Below are 15,225 nucleotides of genomic sequence, written 5' to 3'. Positions count from 1 at the left end.
AGGCTAGCAGCAGCCCTGCGTCAGACACCTTTCTGTTGTGCAAAGACATAGAAAACGCCACGCAGCCGCCACGCAACTGACACACAACAGAAGTGCCACGCAACTGACACGCCCCGCAGTGTGCAGGAGCCCTCAACCAAAGTGGACACTCAGTACTGCTTCCAAAAACGTTTTTTTTTTTCAAAAAGTTCATGTTTTTGAATGTGTGTCATGAAATTTGGTAGGAACCAAATGAAAGAAATGTCTGGAATGTGGAAGTGTTGGATTCACGACTGCATCACCATCTCTACCGCCACACACCTCGCATTGCTTTCATTGCACCTGGTTAAATAGGAAACACTACACTGTTTAGGCCGGTGGTCTCCAAAGTCATCGGGAGGGTTCCAGGTGTCCAACAAAAGAGGGAATCCTTTATTTTCACTATGATTTCATTCATAAACAGGGGTGGAACACAAAATTATGGGCCCCTGTAGAAAAGCATTTTCTATGGGCCCCTCCATTCATTCTAGCGTCTTTTTGGGCCCCCCTCACATGAGGGCCCTGGGTACCGAGTCCCCTTTTTCCCCTTAGTCTGACCCCCCTTGTCCAAGGGTAACACAACAGCAGAATATATGACTATTTTGATCATATGTATCATAGACTTTATGTCGCAAAACTCCTATCAGACGGGAAAACCTGGAACAAAGTCTTAATTTTAGGAACCACTGGTTTATTCAACAGACAATCACACTGTGTAATCAATCTTTCATTAAATGCGTTCCTTCATAAAAGTCTCATGCTTTAACTTGCTCAAAACAGCGACTTTAGACCCAGGGGTCTTTTGAAAAGGAGACGAGGGATCTTACAGCGAGAAAGTCGCATGAGAGAGTCAACTGACCCTGTTTACGGTAAAACAACATGGTGCCACATGGTGGGCGGGCACTGCTGGAACTCATTCTTCATTCACGGAAATCGAAGCTCTAGAGAATTGAAGATGCCGTTTTAAAATCCCGTTAACTCTTTACGTGTTGAAATACTTTCCATCGAGAGAAGTCAGGGTTTATTGTGCCAGCCCTTGTGCAACTAATACACCCCCCCCCCCCCAGGCTACACAGAACGTACACAATCACAACCAGATGTTGAGCTTCTTTTAAAAGCCCTTGGTTCTCTGCATAGTGCTGCTGCTCTGAGACCAGTTTGGCTCTCTTTTAGTGTTGAGCATCTTATTGACATGTGGTCTCAGCAGTGGTCCTAAATCAGTGCCTCATTTGTAGAGACTCCATTCGTGGACTCGTACTCCACCCCCCCGAGCACAGCAGCAGAGACGCTGCAAACTTGTCTCCAACCTCCTGAAGCTTTTCTTCCAACAGCACAGACCCGTTTAAGACGTTACCGAGAGCCATGGAGCATTTGGTCTTGGTGGTTCTGGGTCTGCTGCTGTCTCCCCACTGTCTCCGGGCCCAGAGCAGCAGGGCAAACTGCAAGCCAGTGACGGCCAGCTTTTGTCAGGGCGTGGGGTACACCACCACCCAGCATCCCACCGGAGTGCTAGGCTTCAACCTGCAGCAGACGGGTCAGATCGTGGAGACGGCTTGCTCGCCGCACGTCGCCGCGCTCATGTGCCGCGTCGTCGTGCCCGAGTGCGGCTCGGAGGACAGCAGCTGGATGAAGCCGTGCCGGGCTCTGTGTGAGAAGGTGAAGACGGACTGCGAGTCCGCCCTCAGAGCCAAGAGGCTGGTCTGGCCCACCAGGCTCCGGTGTGAAACTCTACCAGAGTCCAACTGTGTGCAGGTGAGTTTTATTTTATTTTCGGTATATATATATATATATATATATATATATATATATATTAGGGGTGGGACTCACCAGACGCCTCCCGATACGATAGTCTTGAGAGTCCAAGTTTGAGATCTTTGGTTCCAACTGCCGTGTCTTTGTGTGAGAAAAGGTGACGGATGGATTCTACATGCCTGGTTCCCACCGGGAAGCATGGCGGAGGAGGTGTGATGGTGTGGGGGGGCTTTTCTGGTGACGCTGTTGGGGATTCATTCAAAATTGAAGGCATACTGAACCAGCATGGCTACCACAGCCTCCTGCAGAGACATGCCATCCCATCTGGTTTGCGTTCAGTACGACCATAATTTATTTTTCAACAGGACAATGACCCCAAACACACCTCCTGGCTGTGTAAAGGCTATTTGACCAAGAAGGAGAGTGATGGAGCGCTGCGCCTCCACATTCACCGGACCTGAACCCAATCCAGATGGTTTGGGGTGAGCTGGACCGCAGAGTGAAGGCAGAAGGGCCAAAAGGGCCACACACACACATATTTAAAAATATATGCAAAGAATTAGGAATTTTAAGACATTCTTGACTGATGAGACAATAATTGTTGCCACATTTGGTCAAAGGTTGCAGAGTTGAGAGAGACTTATCGTACTTTTTCGGTGTTTGAAATGATGTTGTAGAATCAGTGGCTTTTACGGACTCTTAAAAGAGCGAGTTTGTCATTTTGTGAAAAACACTTCATGTTTTTAAACTAAATTTCTTGCTCAGAGTAAATTAGGAATATCAACAGCACTCTCATGTCTGATGATAATGATGAACACCAGTCCAAAGTCTCAGGATCAATCCCTGTGCAATAACCCTGCAACATCAAGCATCCACCTCTCAAGTAAATCACATAATACTAATTATAATATGTATGTAAGCAAATGCTTTTTTTATGTGTACATATTCACTTTTTGTACATAGGATCCCATTTGTGCACAGAAAATGTGCTAAAACTGCAAAGAGGTGTGTGTAGTTGGTGAAAACGACAGAATTAAGAGTTCATTTAGACGTCACTGATTTACGTTCTGGTCCTCCAGGGTCAAGACACCAGGGTAGCTCCAACCCCTCCTGCAGCATGTCAGACCATCAGCGTCCCCCTCTGCAAAGACATGCTGTACACGGAGACGGTCCTGCCCAACCTCCTGGGCCACACGACCCAGGAGGAAGCAGCTCTGATGTTACAGACCTTTAGTCCACTTATACAAGTGGGCTGCTCCTCGGATCTGAAGCCGTTCCTGTGCTCTGTCTACACGCCTAAGTGTGTGTCGGGAAGACCTCAGCCCCCCTGCAGGACCCTCTGCGAGAAGGCCAGGGCCGGATGCGGGTCCCTGATGAGCAAGTTTGGGTCTCAGTGGCCAGACCCCCTCAGGTGTGAAGCCTTCACCACAGACTCCTGCGATAGGGTACGTCTGCTCTTTCTTTACCTTTGACTTTACAAAGATGGTTATGTCTTTGAAGCATAGGTGGGATTTAAAGCAGTGTTGGGAGGAACGTAATTACAGTAATGTATTCCTTTTTGCTGTAATACAGTAATATAGCGCACTACTAAATTACATTTCGGTAATATTATACCCATTACAATCTCAGTAACGCGAGTTTTTAACGCATTTTAACGCTACATTTAGTGTTTTTTAATTAAATTTTTAACAATGAATAACATTTCTTTACAGGGAAAAGAAAGCCGTGAGTATTATTTCCTGATGTTTGAGAATACAGCTGTAAGGTACTTTTTAATTGAGTATTTTCATTTTCTCCTACTTGTCTATTGTGCATTTTACTTAACTTTTTTATAGCTTTAGTTAGTTTAGTTAGTTCTTTGCATATTCATATTCACATAATCTATGATGTATTAAAGTGGATAAAGAAGAGACTTTATTGATCCGGTTGAACCTCGCTGCCAAGTCAAACTTCCGGATTTATTTTGGGGAAAGTAACTCAAAAGTAGAGTAACGCATTACAATTCAGAGACAGTAATATTGTAATATAACTAATTACTCTCAACTGCAGTAACTAATAATCTATAGTATATTACATTTAGGAAGTAACATGCCCAACACTGATTTAAAATAATAATCAAAACAGGGCTTTTTCGGAAGTTTTTGTTCCTTTTCAATGGAATAAAGTTGCTGCTATTTTCAACCGTTGTAAGTTTTTGACGCTTTTTTCAAGGTTTTCTCTCAATTCTCTCAACGTTTTTTTCCGCCTCTTCATGTCAGGTTCTCTATTATTATTTGGCTTGGAAACCAGTGCATATAGCTGCTGTAAATTGGACACAAATGTCCTCCTTTGGGCAGGCCCCCAAATGTTTAATCACAACCAGAATCAGAACCAGAAATATTTTATTGATCCCCGAAGGGAAATTCTGTGTTACAGTTGCAAGAAGTATATAAATATCCGAGAAGAAATATGAATAAAAGAAATATAAGAAGTGTGTATATGTCTGGTAATTACATAGTTAAAGGAATTTTATGATGCAGTATTGACATAATTAAGGAACTGTAATGGTGCACAGTGTGATGGGAAAATTACATTTAAGCATGATTTCATATGTCCTTCTCTAATATGCATGTGTTGATTATTCATGTGATTCTTCACAATGCTTTGCAGTGTGTATGGTTTTTGAATCTGTCTTTGTGTGTCCTCCCTAATATTGAATAAATAAATAGTAGCAGCAGAGTGTTTCACATTATAATTTAAGCTGGTGTTATTGCACAAAACAGATAATATTCAGATAATTAACAGATATTGTCCAGTTTTAAGCCCACTAAGTGTGTGTGTGTCAGACACTTAGAGGGAGGAGTTATAAAGTTTGATGGCCACAGGCAGGAAGGACTTCCTGTGGCGCTTTGTGGTGCATTGTGGGGGAATAATAATACTTATAATATATATAAGTCTTGCACTGAAAGTGCTCCTGTGTTTACGTCTGCTCACATGCGCTCTCGTGTGACCATGCCAGGCAAAATAAGTTTCCTCCAATTAAAATCATGGATAAACAACATTGTTGTTTTTTTTTTTAAAAGACACTTCACTGATTTATGTTTCTGTTCTTCCAGAGTCAAGACTCGAGTTTTACTCACCCATCCTTTGGGACCTGTGAGCCAATCAGCGTCCCTCTCTGCGTGGGCCTGCCGTACACGGAGACCGTGCTGCCCAACGTTCTGGGCCACAAGTCTCAGGACGAGGCACGCATGGAAATCCATCAGTTTTATCCGCTTGTGAAGGTGGAGTGCTCCCCTCACCTGAAGCCGTTCCTGTGCTCCGTCTACACCCCCGAGTGCGTGTCGGGAAGCCCGCGTCCCCCCTGCAGGACCCTCTGCGACAAGGCCAGGGCCGGCTGCGAGTCCCTGATGAACAAGTTCGGCTTCCAGTGGCCGGAGAAGCTCAGGTGTGAAGCCTTCACCACAGACTCCTGTGAACACGTAAGTGTTACTTCACTGTGAAGATGAACAGATCTTTATGGATTACAAAGCCGTTGGGGAACTGTTATATGTTGTTCTTTTGACATTGTTTTCTTTAGATGTGGCCAACCCCTGAAATATGTGTATATATATATATATATATATATATATTTTTTTTTTATTTCTTTACTTATAGTATAAAAGTAGCCTTGCAAATGAGAAAAATAACTGAGAGCTAGCAAATCTTTCAACATGGAGTCTAATAATAATAAATGTAGTATGTCAGGCTCACAATGTTTTCTTCATTTTCAATCATGTCCATAATACTATGCTAACATCCCCGCCACAAAGCCACAATGATCTGCCGCCAAAACTGTTGTAACTGTCTTGTAGCGGTGCGGAAGTGCAACGTATAGTCCCATTCGATTAGTTTCAACTGAATCTATTTGAAACTAAAGTAACAAGCCAATTTTGTAAAATGTATGGAGTAGAAAGTACCGATATTCGTGTTAAAATGTAAGGAGTAAAATTAAAAAGTCGGCACTAAAATAAATAGTATAAAAATCTACTTGAGTTCAGCATCAAAGTATTTGTACTTTGTTACTTCGTAACCCATGTCTGCAAAATTTGATTTTAATATTTTTATTTATTATTTATATATATATATTTTTTGATTTTACAAAGTATTTGTGCTTCGTTACTTCCCATCCCTGCAAAATAGTTTAACTTGTTGAGTGTGTAGTGCAGAGTCTGAGATTTGGGACTCAACCCCAGTGTGCCCCTTGTGTTTTGATCCAGTACGGGGTGGGCAGCAGCGGGGGGTTCTGTGAGCCCATCACCATCCCGATGTGCCAGGGCCTCTCCTACAACCAGACCATCACCCCTAATCTTCTGGGACACACGAGCCAGAGGGACGCGGTGATGAAGATGTCCTTCTTCAACTCGATGGTGCAGACCATGTGCTCGGTGGACATCCGGCTGTTTGTGTGCACGGTGTACGCCCCCCGGTGCGTGGCGGGGGAGGTGCAGCGGCCCTGCAGGTCCTTCTGCGAGAGGGCCAAACAAGGCTGCGAGGGTCTGATGAACAGCTTTGGACTCTCCTGGCCAGACGAGCTGCAGTGCAACTTATTCCCAGAGGAAATGTGTATATCAGTAAGTAATATATATCAGAAGAGGTCAGTGTGATGATGGAAACTATATTTTCTATTGGCTTCCTCTCTGCTTATCTAGCTTAACTTAACTTCTTCCTTTTTTTTTACAGGAAGACAGACGGCCTGATGTAAGTTGCTTCAAAGCTTTACAAATACTTCAAAAATATAACATCTGTATTTTATATTTTTTGGGGATGAAGATTGTATTTAAATGTACATTGCCACTGTATTACTTCTGATAGTTATTCAGCAGGGGTTGTGACACTTAAAGAAATGTATACACAAATTTACAGACTTCTCTTTTGCCATATAAGATTATTAGAAAAAAAATCATCTGACTTAGGAGTTTGTAATGGTTGTTTAATTTGCTCCAAAGCTTTTCAAAGCCCGGCCCACTTCCTGGGGGCGTTAGTTTTGATCACCAGTAGGAAGTAGGAATAGGAAGCCATACATATTCCTGTATTCCCAAGGTTTCACACATGGGTGATTTTAGACCCCTTAAATTCATCTCAGCCCCCCGAAAAATTCTAATAGGAAAAGACTTCTTTTTCTAATCAATTTTAGACCTTAAGTGAGAGTCTGTGAACTTGTCTGTAAGTGACAGAGGAAAAACAAATACCATGAACAGAAACATAGTGTTGGCCGATCAGAGGAGGTTGTTCCAGACTCGGGGGGGGGCGACACGATCTGATTAGGGGCTGAGCCCCCCTAAAGGTCAGAGCCTATATTTCATTGAAGGAAAATGTAAGAGTTTGATTGTTGTCCCCAATGCTGCACCATTGGAGTGTAAATGTGTGTGATGTATAAAACTGATGACCAGGTTTGTAGATGTGTGTGAGTGTGTATCTGATGAGCAAGTGTGTAGATGTGTGTGAGTGTGTATCTGATGAGCAGGTGGCACCTTGTACAGCAGCCTTGGCCACAGTGTATGAATGTGTGTGAATGGTGAATGCTTCCTGTATGATGTAAAAGCGCTTTGAGTAGTTGCTAAGACTAGAAAATTACTTTATTAATCATTTTAATTTGGTCTAATTGTATTTAATTCGGTTTAATAAGCCTTAAAAGCCTCAGAGGCCAAAACAAATTGGGGGCTCGTCCGGGATATGTTTCTCAGACACAGCAACGGTTGTCACAGCAAACTCAGAAAAACCTGCTACAGGATTGTGTGTTGCATCATGTGCTTGAAACACAAACTTCACAGGAACTCTCTGGTAAAATCATTGTTTTTAGTGGTCGTAAACTCCACATGGTTCCTCTTAATTAACACTAAAAACTTGAGTGCTAAAGACTAAAGATTGCTAAAGACTAGCCGCAGGAATATTAGTTTTGGAGCACATACAATAATTTTAGGAGAGAAATCCCTTTGAGTGATAAAGCTGAATACATTGCACTTTGTGTATTTGACGTATTATCAAGTATTTACACTGTGTGAAGCAAATCTTTGTCCATCTAACATCTGTCCTTGTCTCCAACAGACGCTAGATGCTGAAGGCGTCCTTGCTAAGCTCAACGCCGGTGGCTACTCTGTTCGTGGCAAATGTCAGTTTATTTTACACTCATTTTAACAACACTACATAATCAGCTGGATGAGAAGTTTTTAAACTGGAACTATTGTGTTTTTTAGTGTTTCCTGTCATATCTATAATGTAATTATGTTGGATTTCCGTGTTAAACCTGGCTCCAAATAACGAGGTTAACGTATTTCAGAGAAATCCCAGTGAGCTAACACGTTCAGATTTCCTTAAAGATTATTTTTTTTGGGGCTTTTCCGACTTTAGTGGACAGAACAGCAAGGTGAGAAAGGGAAGACATGCAGGAAATCATCACAGGTTGGACTCAAACCATGGACCTCTGCATCGAGTCATAAACCTGTATGTAAATGTGCGCCTGCTCTACCCACTGAGCCAACCCGGCCACACACATTCAGATTTCCAACTGTTCCAACCGGACCAGCCTTCTCAAGCCTTCTATGATTGGTCATCTGCTACGGATAGGCAGGACCGGATTGGCTTTTTAAACTACTGCGATGTTAACACTGTTTCATGTAGCTGCATGCTAACGGCAATAAAAGATGTAATCTTGGCGGCCAATGTTGTTAAATTCTCCCCAATTCTGGGTCACATTACTCCTGAAACATTACTGGTTGTGTAGTTTTTGGTTTAGAAGGCTTTTACTGGTGATTTTTGACTGTAGAAAGAGCTGCTATATTCCATAAGGGAATTTCCCTGCTGTGGGATGAATGAAGTATTATCTAATCTAATCTAATTAGCATCCACTGCTAACGACAGTAGCTGGGCGCTAACGCCAGATAGTTGTAATCTTGGCGGCCAATGATGGTGATTTCTCCCCAATTTTTCGAGTTACATTACTGCTGGGACATTGGGGTATTTGGTTTAGAAGCCTTTAGGTGTGATTTTTATGGTAAGTCCTGCTCTATAATGTTAACCTGTTGCAGTAAGTCTCAGGCTCCAGAGTGAAACAACAGCGGGGATTTCATAGACTCGCGGACATGCGCTGACCAATCAGAGCAGACTGAGTTTTTCGGGAGGGTTAAAGAGACAGGCGCTCCAACAGAGCGTCTGATACAGAGGGTGAATACAGGTGCAGTAGCCAGGGGCAGTACGAGACAAAGTGTTTTTTAATTAAAGCATGTAAACATGTTCTGGTAGAATCACAAAATATAAGTAGGAACCTGAAAATGCAATATCATAGGTCCATTTTAAACTCATGAACATATTTATTTTCCCCAATGCAGCTCTGAGTCTGAAGACGGCCCGCCTCCTGTTGACCCTCATGGATGTATCCATTGCAACTGCTGGTTTTGTTAATCTGCTGAGTATTTACAGCCATATTCAGTTAGTACATTGATTTCTGTGTATCAACCTAGGGTAGCAAACTGGTTCTGAAGGCCCTGGATACAATATGTGATTTTTGTATTCTTCATTTGGCTGTCAAAGGAGCCATAATGCAATAAGTTGTTGAGCTATACGTCTTCAAACATTTAAATTCGTTAATCAGCAGTCTCAGGCGGACAAGACTGGAGACCTGGATGTGGTGGAGGTCTTCAAACTGGAGCATTACGTGGCTGCTACCAGGAGGGAGTACGTGGAGAACTACGAGAGGAGGATCCCACCCTCCATCACGCAAACCCAAATGAAAAAGATTCTGTCGGCCCGGGGTAACTCATTGTTTCTTTAAATTAGCCTAAAAGCTTCTTTAGTTATTTAACCCTTGTGTTGTCCTCGGGTCAAATTGACTCGTTTCAAAGTGTTTTATATCAGAAAAAAGGATTTCTTTCAACCAAATTGCCCAAAAATAACATGGATGATTCCATACGTTCTTCAGGTACATTAATGATTACTTTCATTGAATTTTTGGGGTGTTTTATTTAATCTTATAGCATTTGAATTCTTTTTTTTTTTAATGGTTTCAAACCAGAATCCGGACTTAACTTTGACATCTACCCATCTGAGATCCACTCAACATCCTCTGATCTTAACTATTAGTCAAAATAATTCATAATGTCTGCTTTTTAAACTAAAAACTGATGTATAATTTGATATAAATTAGGTTTGTTGACCATAAATTCCAAAAATGAGACTAATAAAACCTATTATTAAACCAGCTCAGGTTTTTAAAAGAAAGCGCCAAAAGCTGGAAAAAGTGAGAAATAAATCAGAAAAAGCAACAAAAACATCGGAAAAGCACAAAAACATTCAGGGTTAACGGGAAGACAACCCCAAGGGTTAAAAAAACAAAAAAGACAAACATTGAGTCAGTAAGTCAATCATAAAAAAGCCTGGTTTCATTTGATTTTTATGTCTTGTTGTCTTCGTCTTGCAGATTTCAATCTAGACGATGAAACCTTCAGAGTTCTTTGGTACGAGTACAGCTCCGAAGGCGGGATCAACTACGATGAGTTTGTTGCCGTTGTGACAAAACTTCATATCCTCAGAGGTAATTTAACTGTGTAACAGTTCCACACTACATACTTCTTAATAAGTACAATTTTGAGACACTTTTTTTTTTCCTCCATTTTCTGCTACTTTATACTTCTACTCCACAATTCAGAGGCAAATGTTGTACCTTTTACTACACTGCATTTATTTCCAGTGGAGTAAAAGATACAAGTATGCATGAGTTTACTGGGACAACCGCTGCTGTGTCTGAGAAACATATCCCGGACGAGCCCCCATTTTGCTTTGGCCTCAGAGGCCTTTAAGGCTTATTAAACCAAATGAAATACAATTAGACCAAATTAAAATGATTATTAAGGTGTGGGGCGTGGTTGTTAGTATAGACAGCGGTGTACGTGTGCAGAGTAATCAGTGCTGCACTACAGCCAGGCTTAAATAACCTGGGACCACTCAGGTGTTTCAGGTTACACTAACGATTAAGCTGCCGACTCAGCAGAGCACCCGCTACCTCACACAGCAAACAAGACACAGCAGGGTGTCATTGTCACACTATTTTCTCTCTTCATTGTGAGGAAATAACTCCGACTGTACATTAATGTGACACCTTGTTTACGTTTTGAGTCAAATTCAATAAGATGAGGTTTTAAATTTGCTTCCTATCCCAGATCGTTTCCAGGCTCATCTGCTGAGATTGCCGTGTGACTGCCAAGTCGCCAGTTTCTCTCTCAAGCAGGTGAGTGTAAATGTTTTCATTCATACTGTTGCACGGCCCAAGTGCCATTTACTTTCCTGCATGTGAACCTACAGATACGTGTTTTTTAGTGTAGTATAGTCTCACCTAACTGCTGAAAAGAAATAGTTTGCAATGTATATGTTTGTAATGGAGTAAACATTATTAGCCTTCCAAAAACTGATAATAAAACATACAATAACTAATAGAAAGACTTGGCACTTACCAATAGCTGCATGCACGCAGTTCGGCAACAAGCAGCTTCTTTAGATGGATGGATGGATGGATGCTGTAAATACTGTAGATAGATGGATGGATGGATCCTGTAAATACTGTAGATAGATACTATAGATAGATAGATGGATACTGTAATTACTGTAGATAGATACTATAGATAGATAGATGGATACTGTAAATACTGTAGGTAGATAGATAGATAGATAGATACATATGAATAATCTTAATAAAATGGGAAATTAAATAAACTCCAAATGAACTTTAAAGGAGAATTCCGGTCAATTCCAACACGTAGCTCTGTGGTTTGTACATGTGAAGGTTTGTCAGAAGAGAGAAAAATCGGAAACCAATCGGTGCTACTTACACCGAGTTATCCCCCTGCTACAGTTAGCACCCAATAGTCTTAAACAGGGCAAGTTTTAAGCCTTTTCCCATAGTTGTAATATTTAACACATTTATGTATTTTTTTCCAGTGCTGCATGTTAACATGTTCATGTGTTATTACATACAGTAATTATTTTTATTCTCTTTTCAGTTCATGAAATCAGCCTTACTCTGAAGATCAAACCGGAGCTGAGAAGGGAACTTAGTACCACAGCTGTTTAGAGCTGTTGGGGCCATGTATGTGCTTATGATCATGTTTCATTAACTGAACATTAAACACTGAAAATAAGCTGTTGTGTGTCTGAGCATTCTGATCTATGTTTGTACTTTTGTTGTATGTAAGTTTATATTTTGTTTTTTTCAGATCACTTATACTTATTTTGATGTTTACATCTCATTTGGTCCTCATATTGCAACAACACTTTGCTTATATACATCTCTAAGTCTGTTTCCCTTTTACAGCTGGTCACCTCTTAGTTTATACTTTATTGTATCAGTGCATTACAAGCATACAAGTTAAATGAAAAAGTAACTTAATTTCAACATGTAGATTAGTTAGGTTAATTTATAGTACATCATCCATAGCTCAGTAACACCTCTAACAAGCAGTGGGTCTTAAACCTGGCTTACATTGCAGAGTTGTATTGGAGTCATAATGAAAGTAAAAAGAACTACAAAAAACTTAAAACAATAGATTATAATAGTAAAAATAAATAAAGGGGTAATAATTATAAACATGGGCTATCACCCCCTTTTAGCCGAGGTAAAGTGCCTGAATGGAAAGAGCAATACAAGTGTTTTTGTATTTCCTTTTAAGAGCCAAGGGGGTGCTAAACCGTAAGATGGTAATAACACGTATTCTCTGTACAGAGGGTGAGTGGTGTCCATGCAAATATTCACGGCTTTTTATAAAATCTGTTTGTCAAAAATGTCAGTAAGAATACTGAACTTCACATTTCATTTTTAAAAGTGCATTTTTATCCTTAATGGTGTGGTTTCCAGTGTTTTGACCTAGGACACAACAACTGTTCCTCAAAGTCTAGAGCTTCTTAAATCTGCATCCACTGCAATAAAGCCTCCACTGCTGCAAAAAAGGTCTTATTAGAACAATGCATCAACAGACAAAAAATGTTACTCACAGCAGGTCTTTTTCTAGCATGTGGTGCTTCTAAAATACAGCAAAATGCACTTTTTAAATTGAGCACATGTTCATCACAGGTGTGATAACGCTCTCTAGGCTTTTTCAGCTATGACATATTCTACCTCTTTTCCACTGCTGCAAATTTCTTTTATTTACTGTGTCGACCCCAGTCTCGCTGCCACTAGTTGTCCCTGTGTTTGTTTGCTGGAGTCTCTTGTGTAGCGATAGACCAATTTGATTAGCCGATATATTGGGCCAATATTTGCGTTTTTACGTGTCTCGGCATCGGCCGATACGCGGGTGTTGCGTCCCCCGATAGTTTTTACCTAGCATTCACTGCTACCTAGCATTCACTGCTACAAAAAATGGTCTTATTAGAACAATGCATCAATTGACAAATGTTATTCACAGCAAGTCTTTTTTCTTCCATTTTGAATGGAAGATGATTGCAGAAGTGACATTGATCTGTGTTTTTGTTTATTATTTTTAAAGAAATGGCAGAGTCAAAGATTCCAAAGAAAAATCCAGTGTGTCAGGGTGCAAAAGCAGTACCGGCTCAAAAAAATCAGCAGCCCGTATGGGTCATCGGCTAAGGCTGATTGAATTGAAATAGGTATTGTATTGGCACTAAAAAATCATCTTGTGTGCTGTGTTGCAGATGTTTTTACTGCTGACGAGCTGTTGTCAGCAGGTGACTTTACTGACAGGCCTGCAGCATTACAGCGGCTGCATGATTTTTTCTGATTGAGTTGTATTGCTTAAGTTATGTTGTTTTGATTATTGATTTTGGTTGTTTACCAGAATAAATGTTATCCTTTGGCAGCCTCCCATTACGTTCTCTCCGTTTTTGTAGCAGCCTAAGAGTCCGGCTGTGACAAATTGGGGCTCCTCCGGGATTTATTGGGTGCTATATCTGGCTCCTGTTGTCAGCAGTTGACTCTCCTGCATGTTTTTTATTTCTAAATTATTTATATTACTTAAGTTATATTGTTTTCAATTACTGATTTTGTTTGATTAAAAAAATAAATGTTATCCTTTTGCAGCCTACTCTCATGTTCTGACCCAGGTTGTGACATCCCGGATGAGCCCCCATTTGTCAGACAAGAGAAAATGAGGGTAGGCTGCTAAAGGTCAACATTCACTTAGTGTCTAGTGGCTGGGACGCTGGGGCTGTCACATTAAACTCCCAAACCCACTCAGAAAAGGAAAAGGAGACTTTGTTTTACTGTATCTAACACAAAGACACTGACGAGTTTAACGCATCCATCCTAATCCTGAAGGCCGGGTAGACCGGCTCGGTGAATGTGGTGTGAAAGGTGTGGATGTGGGTCAGTTTATCAGAGGAGATTCTGTAGAAGGACAGAGTGCCAGCAGGCCAGTCAAGGTACACTCCTACTCTGCTCAAGGGGGGGACATTCATGGACACTCTGTTGTTACTGTGCAGGATCGAGTAGCCATTTTTGGAGCAGCTCAGACTCCAGGACTGATCGTTCCTTCCAAGACAGCAGTCGTCACTCTCTCCTCTCCTTTTGATTCCTTTGTAAGCCACTGCTATATAAACATGGCCTTCCCACTCGACCTCCCAGTAACAGCGCCCTGTCAGACCATTGGTACACAGCACCTGTTTCCAGTAGTCAAATCTCTGTGGACCATCAGGATATGACTGGGTTTCTCTCCTTGCTGTCACCTTCCTGTTGTCGTCAGATAGAATGAGCTTTCTGTTTGCTGTGCCTGGGTCCAGTGTGAGTTTACGGGCGTCTGATGGACAGAACAGTTAAAATATTAGCATTGTCACTGTGACCATATTAGCATGGTGATGTTAGCATTTAGCTGCTGTCTGTGTAGACATGGTCCAGACTAGGTCTGAACGATTTTTGAAAATAAACTGCAATTTCTTTCACCAATATTGCAATTGCGATATAATACGCGATTATTTTTAAGCTCTTTGTCTTCTGTATTATTTAACAAAGACAAGCAATAAATCATTGTATAGTATGAACAACACAAGATTAGATAGATTAAACAAACTGTTCTTTCCTAGAGGCCAGGCCTGTATGTGATGATGAAATTAGGTGATGCATGAATTTACATGAATGACATCTTCTATTTAACTACTTCAATCACACTAGTATAATAAGCACTGCCCAAGTCTTGTGTACACAAATATTCATATGAAAGTCAGAAACAAATCCAACGGACTGAAGTGCTGATTGCAGAAATATAAAAATAAATATGTGGCTTTACCACAACTAGTAGTTTTAGATTTAGCCCCGCTGCAGTGAGCCGACAGGATTGAAACAGCAGCAACGTTTAGCGACTTATTATAGTGAAAAAAACGTTACAGCGTACATTGATGTTAAAATGCGTCCATGTTGGCAGGACGTCTTTTGCTGTACATACGTCTCGTCTTCATATCAGAAACAAGGAAATTAATTTGACCCGTTCTCACTCCTGA

General features: G+C 41.1%; 2 protein-coding genes across 4 annotated transcripts in view; one reads left to right on the top strand and one right to left on the bottom strand.

Annotated features, from left to right (window-relative positions):
- The first annotated feature begins 853 nt into the window (after nt 1-853).
- Nucleotides 854-11,918, top strand: LOC116686407 (uncharacterized). Of its 3 annotated transcripts, none has more exons than XM_032511410.1 (11): nt 854-1,770; nt 2,850-3,215; nt 4,866-5,231; nt 6,009-6,362; nt 6,472-6,489; nt 7,837-7,900; nt 9,117-9,160; nt 9,389-9,539; nt 10,205-10,318; nt 10,944-11,011; nt 11,781-11,918. In XM_032511410.1, exons 1-11 carry the CDS (start codon nt 1,381-1,383, stop codon nt 11,802-11,804), a joined length of 1,959 nt encoding a protein of 652 aa, XP_032367301.1. In that variant the 5' UTR covers nt 854-1,380; the 3' UTR covers nt 11,805-11,918. The 3 variants fall into 3 exon arrangements, with proteins under 3 accessions (XP_032367301.1, XP_032367303.1, XP_032367302.1); XM_032511412.1 differs by having other exon boundaries at nt 855-1,770; nt 2,850-3,187; nt 5,204-5,231; XM_032511411.1 differs by having other exon boundaries at nt 856-1,770; nt 2,850-3,119; nt 5,136-5,231.
- A 182-nt stretch (nt 11,919-12,100) lies between these two features.
- LOC116686411 (NLR family CARD domain-containing protein 3) overlaps nt 12,101-15,225 on the bottom strand; it is a 13,935-nt gene continuing 10,810 nt past the window's right edge. The window contains exon 11 of the mRNA XM_032511417.1: nt 12,101-14,528. Coding sequence (XP_032367308.1) covers nt 14,002-14,528 — 527 coding nt within the window. The 3' untranslated portion in view covers nt 12,101-14,001. The remainder of the gene's footprint in view (nt 14,529-15,225) is intronic.

The sequence above is a fragment of the Etheostoma spectabile genome, unplaced genomic scaffold (genome assembly GCF_008692095.1).
Source record: "Etheostoma spectabile isolate EspeVRDwgs_2016 unplaced genomic scaffold, UIUC_Espe_1.0 scaffold363, whole genome shotgun sequence".
NCBI classification, from domain to species: domain Eukaryota; kingdom Metazoa; phylum Chordata; class Actinopteri; order Perciformes; family Percidae; genus Etheostoma; species Etheostoma spectabile.
Note: the sequence above shows the minus strand (reverse complement) of the source record. Positions and strands in the feature narration are given on the sequence as shown.